Raw genomic sequence first — 21,845 nt, forward strand, 5'->3', positions numbered from 1 at the left:
CCACTGAAAATAACTGACGCCGGTCGCGCCGGTACTGAGGCGCGAAATTAAAAAGGAATACGAGAAGCGTCTTTAATCTCCCGGTCTATAAAGAGCCTTCTACACGAAGACGATCGCCGAGGATCGCGGAGAGCAGAGGGCGGGAGGGGGTAAGAAAGGATTTCGCGCGGTTCGGCAGCAGCCGCTACGTTTCGAAGCCATCGGCAGAAAGGAAATCGGCTTACCGGGCAAAAATATACTGATATTTATGAGGGTCGCGACATCGGGGCTAATCTTCGAGAGATAATAATTTATCGGCTACCGCCGGTACCAAGGAGTTGTATTTTGACTGAAATCCTTTAGTCGTCCGCTCCAAACGGCGATCATACGAACGTCTTTGCACGCCCGCACCGGTCTACTTCTAAACCCACTCGACGGCGCGCCGGGCCTACGATTCCCTGGACAGTGACGTCCGATCGTCCTCCTGAATAGGTTCAGCAGCGTAAGATGCAAAACCAGCCCGAAGGTTCCCTCGTTCGAAAGTAGACTCGGTCATATTATAAATGATTTTGTCGAGTTTTCTTTTTTGCAACTAACCACACGAGCATAAATCTGTTCTCGATATAGGTTTAGTATTAAATTTGATTTTGCCAGAGGCAGGAATTTAAATCTTTAATACTACGCGACGAATGTAGAAATACAATTATATAACTTTATAATACATTATATCCAGCGTCTATCAAATATATCAAGATAATCTGAAAGCTTCCCTCGTGAATTAAATCGCGCGCAGGTTTTAAGTCGAACATTGCTGCTTTTGCATTAACAAGTCGTATTTTAGTCGATTTCAAAGACCTAGCTGACAGTATATCGCGCTTCGAAGGGGAAAATAAAAGTAAAGAGAAAATCCACACGTTTAGCGTGTCGATGATACATGTCGATAATCTTCTTGAATCGTGCTGCAGACCAGAGTTCGTATCGTCCGATTAAAAGCGTGCAACATCGTTACACTTTGTCTCTGTCTTTCGTGTAGATCGAATACGTCCTTTGATCGGAAGTTGTGTCGCGAAGCCACGTGTACAGAAGCAAATCGTGCGACGTGAAAACGCGGGTAGAATAATAATACGGTCCGAACCTCCTCTCCGTGATACATCGACCGACGTTTCGTTATTTACGGCGATCCCCTTAATCCACCCTAGGAGTGACGAATCATATCAATAGCGATTCCAAAGATCTGTCGGGCGCATCGGAATCTCGCACGATACGCGTGGTATAAATTACAAATTAAAATCGTGCTTGTCATATCAAAAGTAAAAATGTGAAGCAAGAGTTACTTTTTATGCAAAAAATCGCGTTGCTAGTGAAAGGAAATTTGTAAGGATACTTTTTATACGCGAAGAAAATCTTCATACTCTTGTATAGGTTATATATCTCAATTCAACACTTTTGCAAATAGCTTCGCGAATCCGACGACGATCCAGAAATCGCGCGTATATTACACCAACGATAGCTATAACGACTGGCAATCGCATGGACCGTTGACGCGATGCTCCTTTTTCCAAGATATATCTCGCGTCATCTCGAATTGGTATGCGACACGGTCTTCCAACAATACGACAATTTATATGGATTTGGGAGAGTCTTCAACGTCCTTTCGGATCCACTGCCTTGAGTTTTACTTTCCGCGGCATTCAGTAGCGTCTCCCTGTTTCCCCCCCTTCTTTTTCTCTTTCTTTCTTTCTTTCGCGTCAGTCTTCTATTTCCTTTTCTCCCGTCACGGCTCACCCTCTCGCTTCCATCCCGCGGATCGCTCCGCCGGGCATCAGCGAGGTTTTATCCCGCATTCAGGGACTGGCGTCATCTCTCATGGATGGATCGGCAATCCTCTTTCGCTCCGCGCCCCTCCGCGCACTTACCGCGCACCTCCCGCCGCCTTGGTTGTAGCACGTAGCACCCCTTCGCCAGTGCCTATTCGCCCACTCGATGGGAGATTATACGCCGCGTCTGAATTCACGCATTCACGCAAAGTACGTGCATCGTGCCGACGTTCGTTGCGTAATCGCGCGCGGTTAACCCTTCACAGTTTAACGCAATGTCCGTTGTCACGTGTCAATTATCCACGCAAAAAAGATATGCCAATTTAATATACAAATTACGAGCAAAAAGATTTACGGATATAATAACACATTTATTGTTGGAGATGCTTGAAAGCTTATTTTCGATTTGTAGGTATTTTTTTCCAACACTGTCCTGGAATGTAAACTTAAATTCGTTATTTTTTATCTCAGATACTTTGCACTTGCAAACAATTGGCAGCGTAATTGTAACGGATATCGTAGCAATTTAAACGATAACGATTACCTGTTGGATCGAGGACCATTCGGTTGAAATCGTTGAGGTCCCTTTCGTTATTTTGTCTGTCCTGCTTCTCCGGCGAACGTATTGGCGTAATACGTTATTTAAGCGTCGTTTTATTCGGCGAGATAGCCTTTAGTGCGCCCAGACGTGCACTTTTGCGATTGTAACGATTTTGCACCCACACACACACACCACACACCACACACACACACACACACACACACACACAAACTGCTCTTCTATGCTAATATCGATAAGGTGGAAAGACTGCGACCGTATGGTCGCCCAGGGATTTCCCTTCTTCATCGAAAATCGTTCTTTTTGACGTTGGTTCTCAATCGTTCCTACATTGATCCTCCCACATATTGCTCCGGAATTCCGAAATTTGCTACGTACCTGTTGTGAAATCGCGACACGTAAAAGGTGAAATAGCTAAAGTCGATCGATACCTCTATTTAGCGTGCAAATTAAGGACACGATGTGCTCTTATTCGTATTTTATAGTTATATTTAGCGGTGCGACAGTCTTGGATTGAGAATCACTGCCAGACGAGCGTAGTTAGTTTCCAGTGGCTACCAAGAGATGGCAGAGCCTGTATCATAAACTTCTCTTTGATGCTGCGCTTTAAAGTCTGAATTTTATTTGAAGATTATGCAAATTGCTGCTTTGCTGCTTTGTAGAAGTGTCTAGAAGTGTAGAAATGCGGTATTCTATTATTATAGAATTTAACAGAATTATATCCGCAAAATATAACAGTTGAACATAATAGCGGAATCATCTAGGATATTTTTAACAAATTTTGTAGCTCTTGTTGTTCATCGCAAAAATTGATATAACACATTGAGCATAGTGTTAATAATGTTAGTTTGCAATTTGTAATAAGCGGTACGTTCGTGACCGCTCGCGGAGTTTTATTTTTGCGAGAGAAACGTCAGGACTAATAAAAATAACGTGGCCGTATTTTTCTTCTAGATTCAATCGTTTCGTCGTGATGTCAGATCCATAACAGGGGCGACGTACAAAGGGATGCTGAAACGTGAGTAGAAATACATGTCTCAGTTCGGTACACGAGGACAAATGTGATATAATGTTACCTCTCTGTGACAATGCACAATACGCGCATTTTTATACACGGTCGAGGAAGTTTCTTTTATCGTGCGCAAAGGCGGTATCTGTCTAAATCCGAAACTCTTGCTTGAGTTTTAAATAAATTGGATACGCGTACACACAAGTACACAATAAAGATCGACGTGGTGTCTTTCGTTTATTACGAATTTCTGCCCGGGCGATCCAATTAACGTGTTATACGGAAAGAGAAAAGCGCTTTAATATTACAACGTGCACGCACACGCGGAAGAAAGGTTGAAGTGTACTCTTCTTCAAATTCATTAAGAGTTCAGAGAAAAGCCGTGGTTCTAAAGAAATATTATATATACTCTATAGTCTATAAATTCGATGAGATAGAAGGATAGGATACCATCGGCGCGCGTAGAAACTCGCTGCGATTTTTACGGTATTATACAATACGTATACCGTTCCGTTCACGCAAAGCGCCAACGCGTGGTGCAAATCTTATTCCACGCATGTATCGCGCACTCGTACGCTCAAGTGCGTCAGCAGGGAAGTCTAATCCGAGCATGAGAATCGGTCCGTGTTCAGCGTGCGGAGCTACGAAGATCGGGGCCGATAATTCAACGCGATATTTACGATATTTATTGACCGGTTGGAACAATGGATCGATATTGTTTTTCGATTGGGACCTACGCGCGGCCCTCGTGCTTTATATGCGGCACGGATATATTGAACGTGCGTTCCCTACACACGCGCGCGCGCGCGCGAAGCCTCGGATCCAGGCGAGTCAACCGGTCTCTTTTGTGCGCGAGGGAACATAAATAATATTTAATATGACAGTGCGTGAGAGGCGGCGGCGTTCTGTACGATATATTTGGTATAGAAATGTCACAGATCGCGGCCGTGTCTCGCTGCCAAATGCGGCTCGCGCGGAAAGCGCCTTATCTTTGATCGGAATAATATATTGCGGATATTTCGATGATAATTTCGTAGAAAATTTTCAGCGAAAGCAGTGAGACGTTTTTTCGCGCAAATATTTAAAGATATTCAAATTGCTCTCGATATGGATTGCAAAATTAATGCGCTAGAATAAATAAAATCTGTGATATAAAATTATTTAAATCGCTTTAAATAAAATCTCTTGCCGTTACTCGACGTCACGAAAGAGCAAAATTCGATTCCGTATTTCGAAAGGAAACTGACGTACCAAGTATTTCTTGAGTGGATAGCTAATAAATAACAGGTTGTTCTTGTGTTTTTTTTCTTGAAAAGACAGAACGTGATCGGTAACTACATTGTATTCAGACTGTTAGTTTACCTTTTGATGAAATTTCGTACTAATCCATCTTGCAGTTTATCGCACAGACCAAACACTTGATGGCAGTGCGCATAATTGTGTTGCACGAGATCGTCCTTCCATGTACGATCGTGCTTAATACATTAGCGTTGCACAGATCGACTCGGGAGAGACCATTCGCGACGGCGGGATATTCGTCGATGCTACATTTAATCCTTTACTTCTTGTACGAGTCGGCACTGCGCGTTTGCAACGCAAGTTTCCTTATATAAAATACGCGCGGACTCGCCACGTCTTCGCGATGTTTCTGTCAAATAAATAACTTCTAAAATAAACAAAGTTTCCGCGACGCATAACGGTTTAATACAGCTGCGTTTATGTACATTGCAACGAAATGCCATACGAATCATCGTTTACCGCAAGGAAACAAATCTCGTTGATGAAAGTTCCTCGTAAAAGATGCGAAAAGTAATAGCTCTCGTTGAATCGTTCCTCGCGTGACTTTTATGAGATGCATTTCTTGGAAACAGAAATATGTAATTTGTTTTTATGGAGTACGAAGAGTAGCAGATAATTAATGCTAAGCGGACAACTTACTATATAAACACGACAATTTTGCGATCATATCTGATTGTGAGCGCAAATAGAAACAAATCGTGACATCAGGGTGTTTTCGATCTTCGATCGATTACGATTGGAAAAAGTCCAGCCTGAACCAAAAACGGATCCATTTGAATATCAAATTTGATACCGCAGCGCCGTTCTGGTATCACGTCTTATCCATAATCGTATTTAAATTAGATCGCATAAGGTAGGTTAGTTTAATAACGGTTAATCGTATCTTTCCCTTTTCTTTCTCTTTGTCTCTTTCTCTCTTTCTCTTCCCTCGCATCATGTTTCGAGGGGGGGCCTTATAGGTACTTCCGTCGGTGACGAACAATAACGATAAACCATATAATGGTTAAACGCGACAAATATACGTACGGTACGTATATACCTATAGACTGTGTTGGCAGCCGAAGAAGAAGTCGGCAGAGGTGGATGAGGGCCCCGCATATGCATACAATTGATACAGATATACAATCGTCTTTACATACGCGTCGCGAGTATTCTTTTCCCGGGGGTTGCCCGGCTCGGTTAGCCGACACGAGTATCGGTGCGACACGATGTCGGTGCATTCGTAGATCCAAAACGAGAAGAGAGCCAAACGGTGGCTACCGGTGGCAGGGGCCAAGCCAGGTACACCGCGGCTTGTATGGTGCCTTATTGCGAGGACTATTCGCGACAGGGCGGACTAGTATACATCTGTTCCTGTCATAAGCGTGATTTAGGGCTGAGCGTGGGCAATGATCTTCCCACTTTAAAGGATATCGGGCAGTTAACGCGAGGTCATCGGAAAGTCGATGGCCGAACAGGATTGCGCGCGATCAGGCTGACTTCTGCAATCGATATCCCGTAACGATAATTTTGATCTTAGTAAGACACGTCACACATTGTTGAAATTTTCTCATTCTGATCAACTAAATGCAGTAATATCTGTATAATCTATGAACCAATTTATTTACATAATTTTAATAATAATTTTTAAACGTATTCTAGAATAGGTTTCGGTAATTATGTCTAAAAACATATCAAGTTTCTCCTACTCACTGTATATAAACGTTGTGCAGAAAAATCTATGAAGTTAATTCTTTCAAAATTTGATTTATTTATTTTCTACAGTTATTAAAAATGGACAATACATTTTAAGTAATTTAATTTACATGCATGCAAATAATTTAAAATTATTAATTCAGAATTATAGTCTATACAGGTTTCATATCGTTATATTTATGAATATATAAAATTCTATACTGTCAAATATTTCTTTGCTGAGAACAGTTGCCGCAAAGATTTATTATGTCAGATCATAGAGCGTGAACTATGTCGGGTTCAAAATTTCTCACGAATCCTTACGATCGCTTCAGATAACAGCTCCGAAATTTTCATAACGTTACCTTTTCGAACTAGAGCGACGACTGCCTCTCGGTGACACGCTCTAATTATGCAATCAAAGTGGCCGTGAATAATAATCGCGGCTCGTGGTAAGTTTCGGAGAGATCTACCTGCTGTCCGGGCTTGCCACGTGAACGCTTCACCATCGTATTTCATATAGGTGAACCAGTTTAAGTACTCCGGTAGGTAATGCCGTTCCGGAGATATACGAACGTAGGAGCGCGTATGACGCACCGGATAACCAGTTCCACGTGATTTGTGGCTATTCCTGGGCGATCCGGCCGCGATAATAAAGTGGCAATGGGGCTTGTTAGCGAGCGGGTACAACGAGGATGGTCGTGCGCCCGTCGCATGACAGTCAGTGTCATCGGCGGTTCATTTGGTGGAGATCATCATTTTGTGGCCCGTACGGCGAGCTCGTCCCGTGAGAAAATCGTCCCACCGTCTCGCATAATTACGGAAGATCGTTCGCCACGATTCGAGAAACGAACGATATAATGTCGCCGCTTCTGTCGCACGCGACGGTAAAGACGTTACTTTTTGTAGATCGCCGCGATGTAACGCGTCTTTGTATTTTATCATTGGATGAAGATTTTATCGTTGGCTTTAAGTCGCGTGATAAAAGGGATCATGGTTACAGCCGTAATTTTCGTGCCGTTTCGTGGAACAAGAACGAGTTCGTCTCTTCGAAACGAACGTTCTTTGGAAAGTGCGCGAATTCAAATAATTGGACGTGACTTCGATAAATTTCGCCACAAATTCGAAAAAAATATTTCTTGCATTTTGATAATAAATCTCATACGCTTTAAAGATTACGATTGCCGATTTTGTGAGAAAAAATATCGTCATTTAAGGAATTACGGAGGATTATTCACCTTCTGAGTTTACGACCAAGTTTTAATACGATGTTTCTATGCAGAGCACGAAAGAGTTTTTTATAAGATACGAGGTATTCATATAACATATGTTTTAACGGGAAGAAGGTAAAGACTGGCACACGTAATATAATTTTTCAGAATATTTTATGCTTTCGTATTCCTGTCTTATACGTGGGAATATATTACTCTGTGAATTATATATATAGACTCTATTCGATGAGAAAATATTTTAACGCCTGGAATAATTACGAGCGATCGTTCGTCCCGTCTCTTCGTATCCCGGAATGTTTTGACTTTTGCGTAAAATATAAGAGGACTGTACCACACACTGTCGGGGGATTACAATTTTAATGTACATTACAATCGCAAATGCTTCTCCGGCTTCGCTATAGGTGTACCTACTCTTTTCAGCGGCTTTTCGACCTTTTAATCTTCTTAATTTTTGCTCCTCTTGCGATTGCGAAGCACGTTAAGGTTTAGTTCCGCTACTGGCTTATTAACTATTTCGCTTTACTTTTTAACACAAAATGCATTCTTGTCGCGAATATTTATATTTAATCCTGTATTCCCCGTTTTTTTTTCTATTCCTCTGCTTTTCGCCGATACGTTTTAATGTAATGGAACAGACATATTATATTTGCATAGCTGTCTTCTGCTATACAAATATCATACTAGAATACTATAGATACATAATATCATGATTAAGAGTCCTTAAAGAGAAATTTCACATCTATCTAATTTCATTAACGATTGTTCCTAGTAAAAATAAATTATTTGGAGGGCAACAAAAAGAATCAAAGGATTAATTAAAATCTTGAATTCTTATCGTCAAATTTTTGATTTGCAAGGATGTATGGGTTTCTCGAGATTACGCGGACGATTGCTGCTTAAATTATTGAATGAAGTCAAGGTAAGGAGTCTACGATTATCACGGCTGACTCACGTTGGAGAAGTTGCTTCATTTGCATGTGCGATACGTAATACGTGAAAAGAATTTAAAAGCAAAACACTATAATAACTTTAGATACAGAATTATTTCTTTTAACGCTTGACAGCTATTTTACGAACAGATATGAAATTAATTACATCTAGAAAACATATTTAATTGTTCTATTTACGAAAAAAATGGTTAATTTATGATGCCAAAATTTATATAAATACTGTAAAATAAAGAGTATCAGAGATATCAAGAGGACTAGATGATTTGATTTGAATTTCGTCATTTGAAAATTTAGCGAGACGCAAAGGATGATCGGAGAGGCAGGACGTCGTTGGCCTGGTCCTTCCACGTCGGGGTCAGTCTGGTAGGCGGTACCAATGTGGCCAGGCCTACCTCTCTTCTGACTCAGGCCTAACAATGGACCTGCAACAATGCAGGCACCTCGCTCTCGTCCGGACCTAGCCTCACCTACGTCCTCTTCCTCTGATGTCTGCACATACGTCGTACGTGGACACTGATACATGTTGAGCAGCTTTGCGGTCGAGAACCGAAACCGAATATAGAGACACTACAGGACTCTGGCATCAGTCGTAAACATACTGACTGCAGTCTCGCGAACTGAACATTTGTTTCGTAATAAAACCATAAACATGGTAGAGCAGAAACGTCCCGAATGTCTTAGATTTCGGGCAAATATCAAGGGCAAAGAAAATTAGCGGCATCATTGACAATCACATATATTATTTTGTAAAAGATAGAGAGAATAATAGCAATAAAAAAGATTCTGCAGAATTATTTCTTTATATGTAAAAATAATAAAATAGCAGAAGAATTTGCATCTGGAGATACTTAAAGACTACAGTTCTGTCTATAAAAGTCTGCGATACGCTGGAAGACATGACTTAATCTTTTCGTTGCATGCGATTAAAAAGATTAATGGTATTTAATAAAAGAGTGCGCATGCGTCAATATTGCATAATAATTAGGATCATGGCGAATCTTTTACCGGGATGGTATTATTTACACGTAAAACATAGATCTTCCCGTACGTCAGTAATGAATGGCGGGCATTAGTTAACAGGATATCAAAAGGATATCCTGAGTTAGGCCCACCAAGGAACCAAGACCCCACCCAGGCAGTCGATGCCTGCTGCAACATCAAGAATGAATCCGTACCAAACACAATGCCTCGAACCTGAGCCTTTATCGCGATATCATCCAGTTATAAATTGGAACATAGCTTCGTTCTGGCATTATGATGTTTCTAATATGTCTTTTTTTCCCGCTGGCCACTGACCAGACCGATCTTCCGGCCGATTGCCGCTCATATTCCTAAGGCATTCGTGTGTCTACGAGAACTGGACTTCCCTCAGCACCCTGCAGATTGGTTCCACTAATTCAAAGATTTCTTTTTCCATGATTTATTTAGCCACTTTATCCGTGATGTAATGTTTTCGATTGCACCGCAATAAAAAAAAAATTATAATAGTTAACATATATGCACGTTACATTAAAAAATTAGTAAGAATTTACATTTACAAATAAATAATGATATATAAATTTGATGTTCACCAGCGAAGTATATACTTCACTAAAAATCGATTATTTTTATGTTCGATTATTATATGTGTAATGGGAGAAGTTATGAAGATTGAGTTGTAAGATTTTGCAAGCAAGCGCGTTTTCGAAATGTTATTTAAGTTTAAGGTGTATTTATAGATAACTTGACGTGCCCTACGGGGCAACATTCTCGGCTCTTCCACCGGTAGAAATTATTCAAAATCCTTGCTCATGCGACTGCTCGAGATAAATAACTTTTGCCTCCACCTCTTCCTCTTTTATCCAACCGCTCCTCTTCCACTTCCATCGGATGTCTCGTGGGTGAGCTCTCGGGGCAGCTCTCCATGCCCGGATGTTTAACATAACACGAGCAATCATTTATGCGTGGTGCGAGCTGGCCGGCGACCTCATAATTTAGACCGGTGGGCAGAACTAGCTTGCAGCACCCCGCGATTGGCTCCGTATGGGGTTGTGCTTTACATTTTTACGCTTTTAATGTCGTTTCCGTTTTTTCCGATATCTGCTCATTCATCAATGGGTGTTGTATTTTTCAAAAAAGAGTCACGCAGTTTATCTTTTGGAAATATAACCATTTAAATAAATAATTATCATCGATATGCTTTAGTGATAATAAGAAAAACACATTTACATTATATCTTAATGTAGTTAACTGTTGCGTATTTTGTTATCATAGCCGTTATATTAAATTGTATGAATAACCACCGTAGCCGTTACAATCACGAAAGAACGTAATATCCTAGCTATGAGAATGCATAGAGAGATGTTTGCATTCCTTTTTGTATCATACATCACTCGTTTGCGGCGTTTATCTTGCGTATCGTACGTTCAAATGATTAGATCGACTAAGGAGAAGCTGATAAAAATTTTTGATTACTGTCGGTTCTTTTCTACCTGCGACCGTACAGAGGACTTTCTTTCGCAGATTACAGATTCGAAGCGGGCAAAACGCATTTGTAACGCCTCTTCGAGGAATGGTTGTCGCATCACGGGGTAATAAAATCAGCATAATGATATAAGTAAATACCTCCCACCCAGTCTCATCGCGGGGTTCCTTAAAAAGTCACCAGGTATATCGAGGTGACCCCGTATACGTACGCGGGCACCGCTGGGCCCCCCACGGTGGGATAAAGCCGGGCCCCACGACAGTAGCCGTGTACGCCATGGGTTAGACAATGCCGCGCGCATTAATACACTTCATATTAGTCCGCTTTAATGCGTGTTCGCCGGCCATTGTGAATGAACGACACTGTTTATCACCGGCCCCCGTATAACCCCTTAGTCCGCCCGCGATGGTAGGGGGCTGCGTATTTATCTGGGGCCCTTTGGCGATCGAGGGATAACAAATACGTACATGTCACACGCCTGTGGGCTTTTTCAGTTTTTTAGTCATCTTTTATTTCCTTTAAATTGACCGGCGAGCTTCCTCCGCTCGGAGCTTGAGTCGAGATACAGCAATAGTCGTTTAATCTTCGTGCGAGTATCTTTATTTTAAGATAATCTAAGAGTTATGCATTCATATCCCGGGGCGTAATGATTTCTCTTTGTCCTATAAGACATAAATTAAACGTCGAGTTAGTAACGATTAAAATATATACATATATGGTCTAATACCTTGCTGGGGCTTTACTTTCTCGCGAATTCCGCCTTCTTTTATGTACCAACCTCGGATTTATTGCGCGAGACATATCGGGAGATTTGCAAAAATACGAGCGCGTTCGAGAATAATGTGCCTCGGGCACTCGAATTTTTCGTGTGAATACCGTGAACTTTCACGATCAAATCCGCAAACCCGCGAAAGTAACGTCGCGCGCTTTCTATTTTATACAACACTCCGTCGAACGGCGCTATAATTCATTCTATTAGACTTAACTCATCACGATTTAACGCGCAAGAATTCTGCGTTAACTGACGGCCGACAATCATCAACGCGTAAACGCTGCATTCCGAATCTCGAGACATTATCCGCGAACATTCGCATTACGCTTTCTTTAACGTCACACTCCAGCGTTTCGAAATAATCGCTCGGCGCTCCAAGCTGGCTTTACAGTGGACTCGGAATTAATTCTGGCGCACAAGGTTGCACACGCGAATTTTCGCGCGTATACATGTCTCGCGCACCGCGAATATTTCAACAAATACGCACGACATCTTAATACCATCACGACTCGTCGCGGGCTGGCTTTTCAGCGGGCTCATGAATAATTCCGGGGACCCAAAAGGTTGAATGCGCCAATTTGGAAAGTGCGGATTTCGTGTATCTCGAATTCTTGTCTGTCACAAAGAGGCGAGGATCATAAGGAGAAAGGGACGTCGAGGAACAAGAACAAGTTGAGGGGCAACGAGAAGGAGGAGCAAGAAGCGGAACAGGCGAAGCGGCAGAGAGGGGCGGGGGAGAGGGGGAGGGGGAGGGGGGGGAGAAAGAAGCCGCGGATGAACCCGCCGGATAAATATAGTTCGTTAACCGATGATGTTAGGACATCACCCCCGCCTCCACCGACGTACGAGTATACCGATATTATTTCTGGCATTGACTCTCTCCGCAGCCGAGAGTGTACGACCCGACAACGACGACATACCGTCATCACTCATGACTCACGGGACTCGAAATACATACTCTCGATAGTAATCGAGAGCGCTTTCGTCCGTCATTATTCGAAGAGTATGCTTGTCTTACTAGAGCTATCGAATTTCAAAGTGTTCTCGAATGCATTTTACGCAATCTTTATCATCATACTGTCATTTTTTAGGAAGACCGTGTTTTAATCGCGATAAAGGATATAAATCGCGATTTTAGTGACTGTTATTCAATCATTTTATTGAAGCTGCAGAATTTTGTTACTCGTAGGAAGGCCCTTTTAAACGTGGCGTTTCTGGGGTGTGAAATACGCAGAACGCCGTATTTACGATCGCTTCACTCTCGTTTTCTCTGATTTTTGGTAGTCGACGTGTCGTCTCTGGGATGCTCAACGATACACAGAATAGCGCACCCCACACACGTCCCACGCAGATATCTCGATAGTGGATCAGCCAGTGTAACCTGTACAAAGGCAGCCTTAGGCGAATCAGCCATATTTATGCTTTGTTGTGAGCATAAAGACCCACCATAACGATTCACCGTGAATGCCATGCGCTGTCGTTGAGTATTTCATCGCGATGCATTTGTGTCTCTTCGGCTCGAAATTTCTGCAGTCGTCGCGAGACCATTGATTCTTCTTCGTCTCTGAACTCTTTCTTTTTTTCTTGGGTTCTCACTGCTATTGTCTTCTCCAACTTTCCTTTCTTTTTTTTGCGAGTGTTAATGTCTTTTTTAAATTGCCGCGGCGTGTTTCGAATCGCAAAATAATTTCAAGTTTACGTCTCATATATTTAAAATCGCTCTCCTTAATCGTGGTTCTTTTGCCAGCTCTTAGAATTGTGCTCCGTGCATTTCGACGAAGAGATTTCGCATATCTAGGGTCGGCGCTGGGATACGACAGTTCGCGCGCATATGCAACGATCAAAAGCCGGGGGTTTTTTTTTTCGTGGATCGCGAATGTCGCGGTGAAATCTGCAAGCCAAAGAGAGTAGGACGGCCGTTGCAAGGAACGCGGAGAAATTAAAATCACGTGAAGTAACCATTTGGAGAACGACGTTGCCAGAATATTAATGTAACGATGTTCGACTCGACGGAACGAATTATGCTGCGCCGAGAACTGTCAGCAAGCCAATCCGCCCGGGGTTTCGAATATATTTCGCAACGTCCTGCAGGCAACGGAAATTTACAAGAAAGACTCGGGTTTACGCGACTGATCCCCTTTTGATGGCTGATAGATATGGCGATTGCTCGCCGATGCCAAAACGCGATGCTCGCTGTTTAACGTCGGCGGCACTGCATCTATTACGTCGCGTTACAGGTATGCTAATACAAAGGACGCTCATTATGTATCTATATGCCCGGTTGTGTAACATGAAAGTGCGAACAGATGCCAAAATATGTTCCGAGATCGTGTACCGTCGCGAATAAATATTTTGTCGCGGCATCGCGATGGATATTCATCCGTCATCGTGGTTTCGCCTTCGCATTCTGTTCTGAATCAATATTGTTCAAGTTAACTAGAAATATCCGTCGCGCGAATATATTATGAAACCTCTCTATTCTCGTAACGCAGATATACCCTACATAAATTTGTCCTTTGCGGCGGATTAGTCTAAAACATTCGGATCCGCCCATTTGTCGCGCGATGACAATGCGTTCAGCTGCACACGATATTATCATTTATTCCTTTCGTGCCGAAAATAAAGGTGATTTAGAGTGAAATAATTTTCGTCGGCAAGGATAAAGCTGAAGATAAAGTTAAGCTCAAGAATGCAAAACACAGAAATATTATTATCGAAGGGTTTTAGTAAAAATATCCCAACGAATTCCGGAAGAAGAGCCAAAGGGATGAAATCGACCCGTCTTACGGGTATCATAATCCGGGCACATCCAGGAAAATATAAGACGACGTCCTGAAGATCGCGTATCTTTGGTATCGCGTGTCTTCGGCATCGTTCCTCGTGGCGGTTTCGCGCTCGTCGCTACTTAACAAACTTACCCCTTTAGCCCCGTCGTCTGCCCGGGGCTGCAACGGTGGAGCGGGGTATACGCGGAAATTCTTAACGCTGTTAAGATATGTTAATTTTGTTTACCTATAAGCTATTAAAGGGGTACCTAACGTGCTTAAAGCTAAACCAGTTTGGTTTTCGCTGGATGTGTTCAAGGTGGATCCTGGGGGATATAACGCCGCGCACGCCGGCAGCTCGCGCCCTGGAAAGGGCTTTTACAGGAAGAGCTGTTACCGGAGAATATACCGAGCCGCGCCCTATGCGTTATACGAAAGTAAGATTGTATCGCGGCTAAAGCGATACCTCGACAAACACGCGACTTATCGAAATTTGGCCGTGCTATCGTATAAGCTAAAGTTGGAGAAGAAAGTTCCATCGCGCTTTTTAAAAAAAAAAAAAAAAAAAAAAAAAAGAAAACGATTATTTGTTTTTAGAGTAAAATAAATTTAAAAAGATAAATGCACAATAGAAGTATCTGCAATATATTTTGAGACTGTATATATCTCTTTTTAGAGTTTCTGTTACTTATAGGTATATTTTTTAAATTATGAAATGGTTAATGGGGTATATAGAGCAATATATGTACAATTATGTGAAATTGAGTAGAAAATGTAATTATAAAACAATTTCTCGTGATAATTTAGGAATGATATTACACTTACGAGAAATTCGATACAAACGCTTGCTTACAAATTTTGATCTTTGGCGAAATGACTCGACGTGCCATCGAGAAAAGCTTACGCGCAGCCGGCCGGAGTTTTGCAGCTGCGCCTATTACTAATCCACGGTAGAACAATTTAAGTGTTTGCTATCACTAATAACCCGGCGAGCAAACGCGGCATTATTAACAGGTTTGCAAACATCTCCTGTATTAGTGATCCCGTCCCCCTATAACCTACATAGACTTTCCACGCGCCGACCCCGCCCGCCACCGCCACGCCAACCCTTATTCCGATCTCTTGTACAGATATTTGCCGTGTATACACCGACCAAATTATCTCCGGCGATTTGAAGATAAAGGATTTTCGTCGAGTGTCGCGCGCGATGCACTCGGCCGACGAGAGAATTGTGCATTAGTATACGCATCCAATAAAGAGCACAACAACCTGGCTTTCGATAGCAATAATTTCAACAGAAATATTATAATGTATGGTTTACAAAAATTATCTTAGCAAGATATTTATTCAAAATTTACGATTAAATATAGAAAGTACGCTCTGCAAAGATATAATATCCGGATATATTTAAAATATATATTTATATGTGTAAAATATCTTTATCCGGATTTTTAAACTCAGAAAACGATTTATTCGTTCGTTTACTCATTCGTTTATTTTTGTTCCCTTTGATATTATTCTTGAAGTGATGCTGATCAGGAGCCCTCGATCACGGAAGAGACGCGGATGACGACCGTGATTTTTGCCGACCGTCGCGCTCAATAGAACGTCACGACGTTTTCCATCTATCTGATGGGATCTTCCTCGTGGAATAAATATGTAAATCGGGTCTTCTTCCAGTCGCAGGGCACACGCTTTCGTGAGAGGCTACGACGGACGGCAAGCTAGACTTGACCTTTCGCATCCCCACTCGCTTCCTTGTGTAACCGATCCCACCGTTTAGCCTCTTCTCTGTTTCTCGATATCTCGAGGAGACGTCGAACGTCCCGGCCGATATCGGAGTCCGGAGGCCCGCAGGCCGTGTCCCGTTCCCTTGAATAATTCAGCTCGTACACTCCCGGCGATTTGCGGACGACTGTAAAGGCACGTCGATATCAATATGTACAAATGTATCTCGGGGATTCCGTGTGCGATGCCCCGGGAAATTACGATTGCAAATCGCCGAATGTTATTGCTCCAGCCACATCCGACTTCGTTTTATAAGTCGTTAATAACGAACTGCTTCTTATTTTTCTGAATTGTATGAGGATTATTTAAAGATACATATTTATAGTTGTTTTAGTTTATTTTAGTAATTTGACATTACGATATAGGTATTTGCGATATACGATTTTTATAATATATTGAGGTCTATTTTTATAAACAGTTGCTATAATATTTCAATTTAGTTTTTAATCGATTTCTGACTTTAAGTAACTTTTATGCTATACGTTTTTATTTTAATTCGTACCTTTTACTTAACATATTAAAATTGACTCTGAAAAATTATATGAGATGTCAAGTTATGTTCAATCCGCAATTAAGATCCAACCATTCATTTACGTTGAAGGCTCGCAAAGCGCCGCGCCGTTCGATTTTCGAAGCAAATCAATCGGCTCCGATTTCGTTCGGCCGACGATTATAAGCTCCGCGCGGAATTAGATTGAAAGCTAATTAGTATCGGACAGCTAATTTCGCTTCGACCTCGCCCTTCGACTCTGCGGCTAACGTTCGTATATTTTCGTAAACGTTAATAATACCACGAACAGATATCGGGCCGTCCAGCTGTCAGGTATGCCCACCCGCTGATATTCCGAATCGAAAGTGAAGTGGACAACGATCTCGGCCTAATAAACCATGGAGGAGGTTGCTGTTGTTGCCTGTCTGACGTAAAATCGACGCTAGAATGCACACTCGTACGTATACGTAATGCGATAACTTTGTAACTGGAACTTCACCACGAGTGATAATGCAATTTTAAGGATAACTCGTACTGCTTTATTCAATGAGTCAACGCAATGAGTCGTGAATTGTCTTTATCGCGTGTTGTAATAATAATCTGCATGGTAATTTATTATTGGAATTATCATTTGTCAGGACAGTGACACAAATCAATTGCGATTTTAACACGTTGGAGCGTTTCTATCGCGTCGAGGAAATTTCTAACGACCAATTCTACGTTTTATTTTGTTGCGATGTCAAACTCAATTCTGGCAAACTGACGAGAAGCTCGAGCCGAGCGTGCCGACGAAGCGAGGGGAGAAATGTTTTTATTTATTTAGACTTCGATTATCTCGCTTGCGAAAGAAGTCAACCCGTCTGGGACCACCTATCGCGTTCCTCCTATAATTCAACTCTCGAGAATGGTCTCTGTTAGAAAACAGGGAAATACCGGAGCCCGTACCACGTTCCTTTTCCGCATCCATGCATTTCTCCTCGTTACTGTTGCGTGGAAACTTTTTTTCTTGCTCTTCTAGTTCATTTTTTATTGAATTACAGCGACGTACAGATAGAAAATGTCAAGTATCGTATGTCTAGTAGGTTTTTTATAAGATTGATCGTGTTGTGCTTGCTTAAAGCGGATCGCTTTAAATCGTCACTGATCACGCATTAAATATATCAAATATATTTAATGCAGTTTAATGCGCTTGAATTTATGCAACTTAAAAAATAATTTAATTTCTTGGGAAATATTGAGAATTGACTTTTTATTTGCAGTGTGTGAAAAATGAGTGAAAGATAAGATAATAAAGAAGATCCGGACAAAAAAGAATTGAAGATAGAGGAAGGGTGAAAAGGAAGAGAAGGTAGATAAAGGGACGACTCCCTATACGCATCATCGTTCGGTTATTTTTTTGGTTTGATCGTAAAATCTAATGGGCGCATAAACCGTTGGAAAAGAAGCTTCGGCATAAAAAAGAGAACCGTCAACGATAGAAGCATTATTAATACTTTATGTTAATTACCGTATCGTTTGGTTCGTCGAACGGCCTTAAATCGAGTTGCTAAACAGCCGTGCCTGATCGTAAATTCGTTGTCTCGGCTTGACGCTCGATTAAAAACTGCTTTCAGGGGGGAATGGCTTCCCTTTTTCTCGTCCTTTTCATCATTTCATCGACCACGTCGATACGGTTTTCCCCGTTGATGCTAATCGGCTGTGATAATCGATTAAAATCACAAGAGCGTTATTCAATCTTTAAGTAAATGTATAATCTTCGCTCGATTAATTAAGCAGAAAATATTAAATGACAAATACAACGATGTCGAAGTGTTCCATTGTCTAATGTAAAAAGCGTTGATGTTTAGATCCGCGTATCGTTTTCTCGCAATCAACGTCTTTCAGGATGGAAATATAATTGATACGTAATGATTCGGGCAATTGCTTTATTAACTCCCTTTGTTCTCCCACTCAGGAGCATCGCGTGATTGCATATTTCATTATGTAACAGCCACATGGTGTATCATACGTGCTTTGTAATTCAACCTGATTGTGGCCTAACTATAAGAACCAAACTGCCGATTCATCCGCCCTGCTGGACGTAACAAAGACGGCACGCACAGTAGCAATCGCTATAATCTGGTCACTTATGCCGACATAATGGCTTACAATCTTCGTTCGGTTTCTCCGTTTTAAGACCCCAATCACTTTGCCGTCGCAGCTGCTATAAAAAAGTATACATTTATATCGACTTCCTTGATTAATTCTTTCATTCAGAGCCACTTCCTTCCGTATTTTACTGAGAACGCGGTCTACCAGCGTCGTTTGTCGATCAACAAAAATATTCCCGAAATATTCACGATGATATATACATATCTCACATTGCGATGTAGAAAATTTAACGGTTAATTAGATGCGTCGAAGCTCATTCGCGATGTCCTTTATGGCTAAGTTGCAAAGAAACATCAGTCGGGATAATTGTGCAAGATTAAGAAATCGACATGTATATTTATTAATGGCAGATTTAATACACGTTTTACGATCATGAGTCAATTCTTGCGTATCCCTTTTGAACGCAATGAAAAGCGCAATTTAGATATCGATTTGTGTTTATGATCATGACATACGCTATCTGAATTTTCATATAATTGTCTTGTGAATGTCGAGTTACAAATAGTATACGTGTAAAACAAATTAGGCATTTATTTACGAGAAAATTACAAACAACTTTGACGAATAAAAATATGTATTAATCATATTTTTAAAGAGAGTTAAAAGAATTTATATATAATTAATTTTTATAATAAATTAAATTTGTGTTTATCTGTTTATTATAATATTCTGGATTTTTTCTTCCATAATGTTATTTACATTTTTTTTACTTTGAGTACTAATATTATATTAACTTTTATTGTAATATTTTTCCGCTATAGTTGTAGTTTATGCAGTGCATTCCGGAAAACAAGGAAATGATTCTTAAAATTGAGAGGATCCCACACGTTACACAAAATTTTACCATTGTACCATATATCAATTAATTCGGTATAGGCATAAAAGAGGGAAAGACGCTCGTCCTCTTCTAATTCCAAGCCTAGAGCGAGAGAGAAACGACGATAGAAGGAGCGAGCCGTGATAATTTAGCAGTCAATTAGCTCGCGTTTCAGGGCTGCCGAACTACCGGCTCCGCGATAATATCGACTGGCGGCTGTTATTTCGCTGAAGTCGCTTCGAATTCGAATTCGCATCTTCCTTCCCCCTCATCCCTTCGGTCCGTTTCGTCATCCCGTGGTTTCTGGGGGTTTGGTGGCATTGGTAACGTCGCGCCCTTACCGCTATGCTCCCGCTCCCCCTCTCGCCCCCCCAGTAATTGTTTGATTACTCAGCACGGCGCTGAGCCACGATTAAACTCAAACTAAGGCCTCCAAGACCTGCCTCGGCCCTCTCTTCTCCCCCCCTCTCTCTCTCTCTCTCTCTCTCTCTCTCTCTCTCTCTCTCTCTCTCTCCCCGGTCTTCAACCGACGGGTTAACGTAAGGTAATACTACCGTACGTCGGCCCGCCGGGTATTATCGGGTATTACTGTCCCGGGGGAGCGTTAATTAGCGATCATTAGTTAATTGATCGGCAGCCGTCGGCGAGGTGCAGCCTCGGACGATTCCGTCGGCGGAAACTCTTGTGCGTGTTTAGCCATTAATCCAGATAATGGAAGGACGACGGAGTTTCCCCGCGCGCCGATCGGCAAGTAACGCGCTACTGTGAACACGTTGCAAGTATGCGATCATTAACCGGATGCACATCGAGTGAGCCTTTCTAGCGTGTGACGCTTATCAACGTATCGGGTTGCTTCTTTGGAGGATATTATGTCAGATCGTTCATCCGTTACGTCACTGTCACGAAATTAATTTTTTCACAATAATTGTATTTTTTTTGCAATTTATAGCCAGATAAGTCTTTTTTTATGAAAATATTTTTATTGAAGAATATTGTTCTTTCATCGATACTGGCGCGATTCTTCGTTATAATACTATCATCGTCGGATTTAGATTGAAGCCGCGTTTCATATCTCTTTGCGCGAAATATTTTTTTTTTTATCAACGTGATGATTAAGTTCGTCGGGCGTAGGGTGTAGAGGAAAACTAAAGTGTTCTCCGCTGAGATTACGTGATGAAAGGAGTGGATGTCCAATATACGATTTCTTCGCGTCCTCGGATAAGCCGCCCGTGAAAGGACAGAGAAAGAGATCAGGAAGGAGTCGTCTATAAAAATAATCTTCCAAAGACTCGATTCTCGATTGATACTCTCTGGAGAGATCTGAGGGATGCTTTCTTTGTGAGCGGGTTTTCTCTTCGTCGCTTCTCTCCACAAAGCTTTGTCACACTGACGTGAAGAGTTCTCGCCGCTTTTTACGTTCGGTTTGATTTCGTCGCGATGCTCGCAACGCTTAAGCGTAGGAAATACGAAGTAATTGAAATTTTAAAGATCGTAGCTTTCACACGCGCTTCACATTAATTTCATAGAATTTAGAATAGACGGAAGTAGAAAGTAATCTCCTGCTCTCTCCGTTATCAAAAGGTGTCAGAAGTCAAAATATAAAACTAGTGTTTGGCAAATAAATATTCATTACATAAAATCATGGAAAGTTATATATTTTCCGATTACATTTTGATAGAAAGAACGAGATCCAAAGACACGCGTCAATTTTTATGCAGCGCGAAGTAGCGATCGCCCTTAACGCACATCTCCGATCAGCCGGACAAAACTCGGCCCGCTACCGCTCGTACCCGATAATTGTTAATGAATAAATATAAGTCTCGCACAATAGAGCGCCCATATGCGACCGGACGTGAGTGACAATGGCTTGCCGTGATGCTTACGAAGTGACAGGTGACGCTTTCGTTTCCGAGAGACAGAGAGAGCGAGAGAGAATAACTCATTTAAAATCGACCATTTCGAGAGATTGACTCGTTTACACTTACGATCCCGGCCCATCTTCCCATATACAGTCCTCCAATTGCATCCAGCGTTACGGTTGTGAATTACAATGCGAGAGAGGAAATGAGGAAGGGCGTG

At 41.7% G+C, this 21,845-nt stretch overlaps 1 protein-coding gene across 4 annotated transcripts in view; it reads left to right on the forward strand.

Annotated features, from left to right (window-relative positions):
* Positions 1 to 21,845, forward strand: part of LOC143907175 (uncharacterized) — a 568,709-nt gene that overhangs the window by 115,946 nt on the left and 430,918 nt on the right. For 3 of the 4 annotated variants that reach the window (XR_013259758.1, XR_013259757.1, XM_077423768.1), the window contains exon 5: positions 3,310 to 3,373. The exons of the other annotated variant lie outside the window; for it this stretch is intronic. Coding sequence is in view for 1 of the 3 variants with exons in the window: in XM_077423768.1 (XP_077279894.1) it covers positions 3,310 to 3,373 (64 nt within the window). In the remaining 2 variants the exon portion in view is untranslated. The remainder of the gene's footprint in view (positions 1 to 3,309; positions 3,374 to 21,845) is intronic. 4 annotated transcript variants of the gene reach the window in all.

Source organism: Temnothorax americanus, unplaced genomic scaffold, assembly GCF_048541705.1.
Source record: "Temnothorax americanus isolate GAGA-0224 unplaced genomic scaffold, ASM4854170v1 Scaffold8, whole genome shotgun sequence".
Lineage (NCBI taxonomy): Eukaryota > Metazoa > Arthropoda > Insecta > Hymenoptera > Formicidae > Temnothorax > Temnothorax americanus.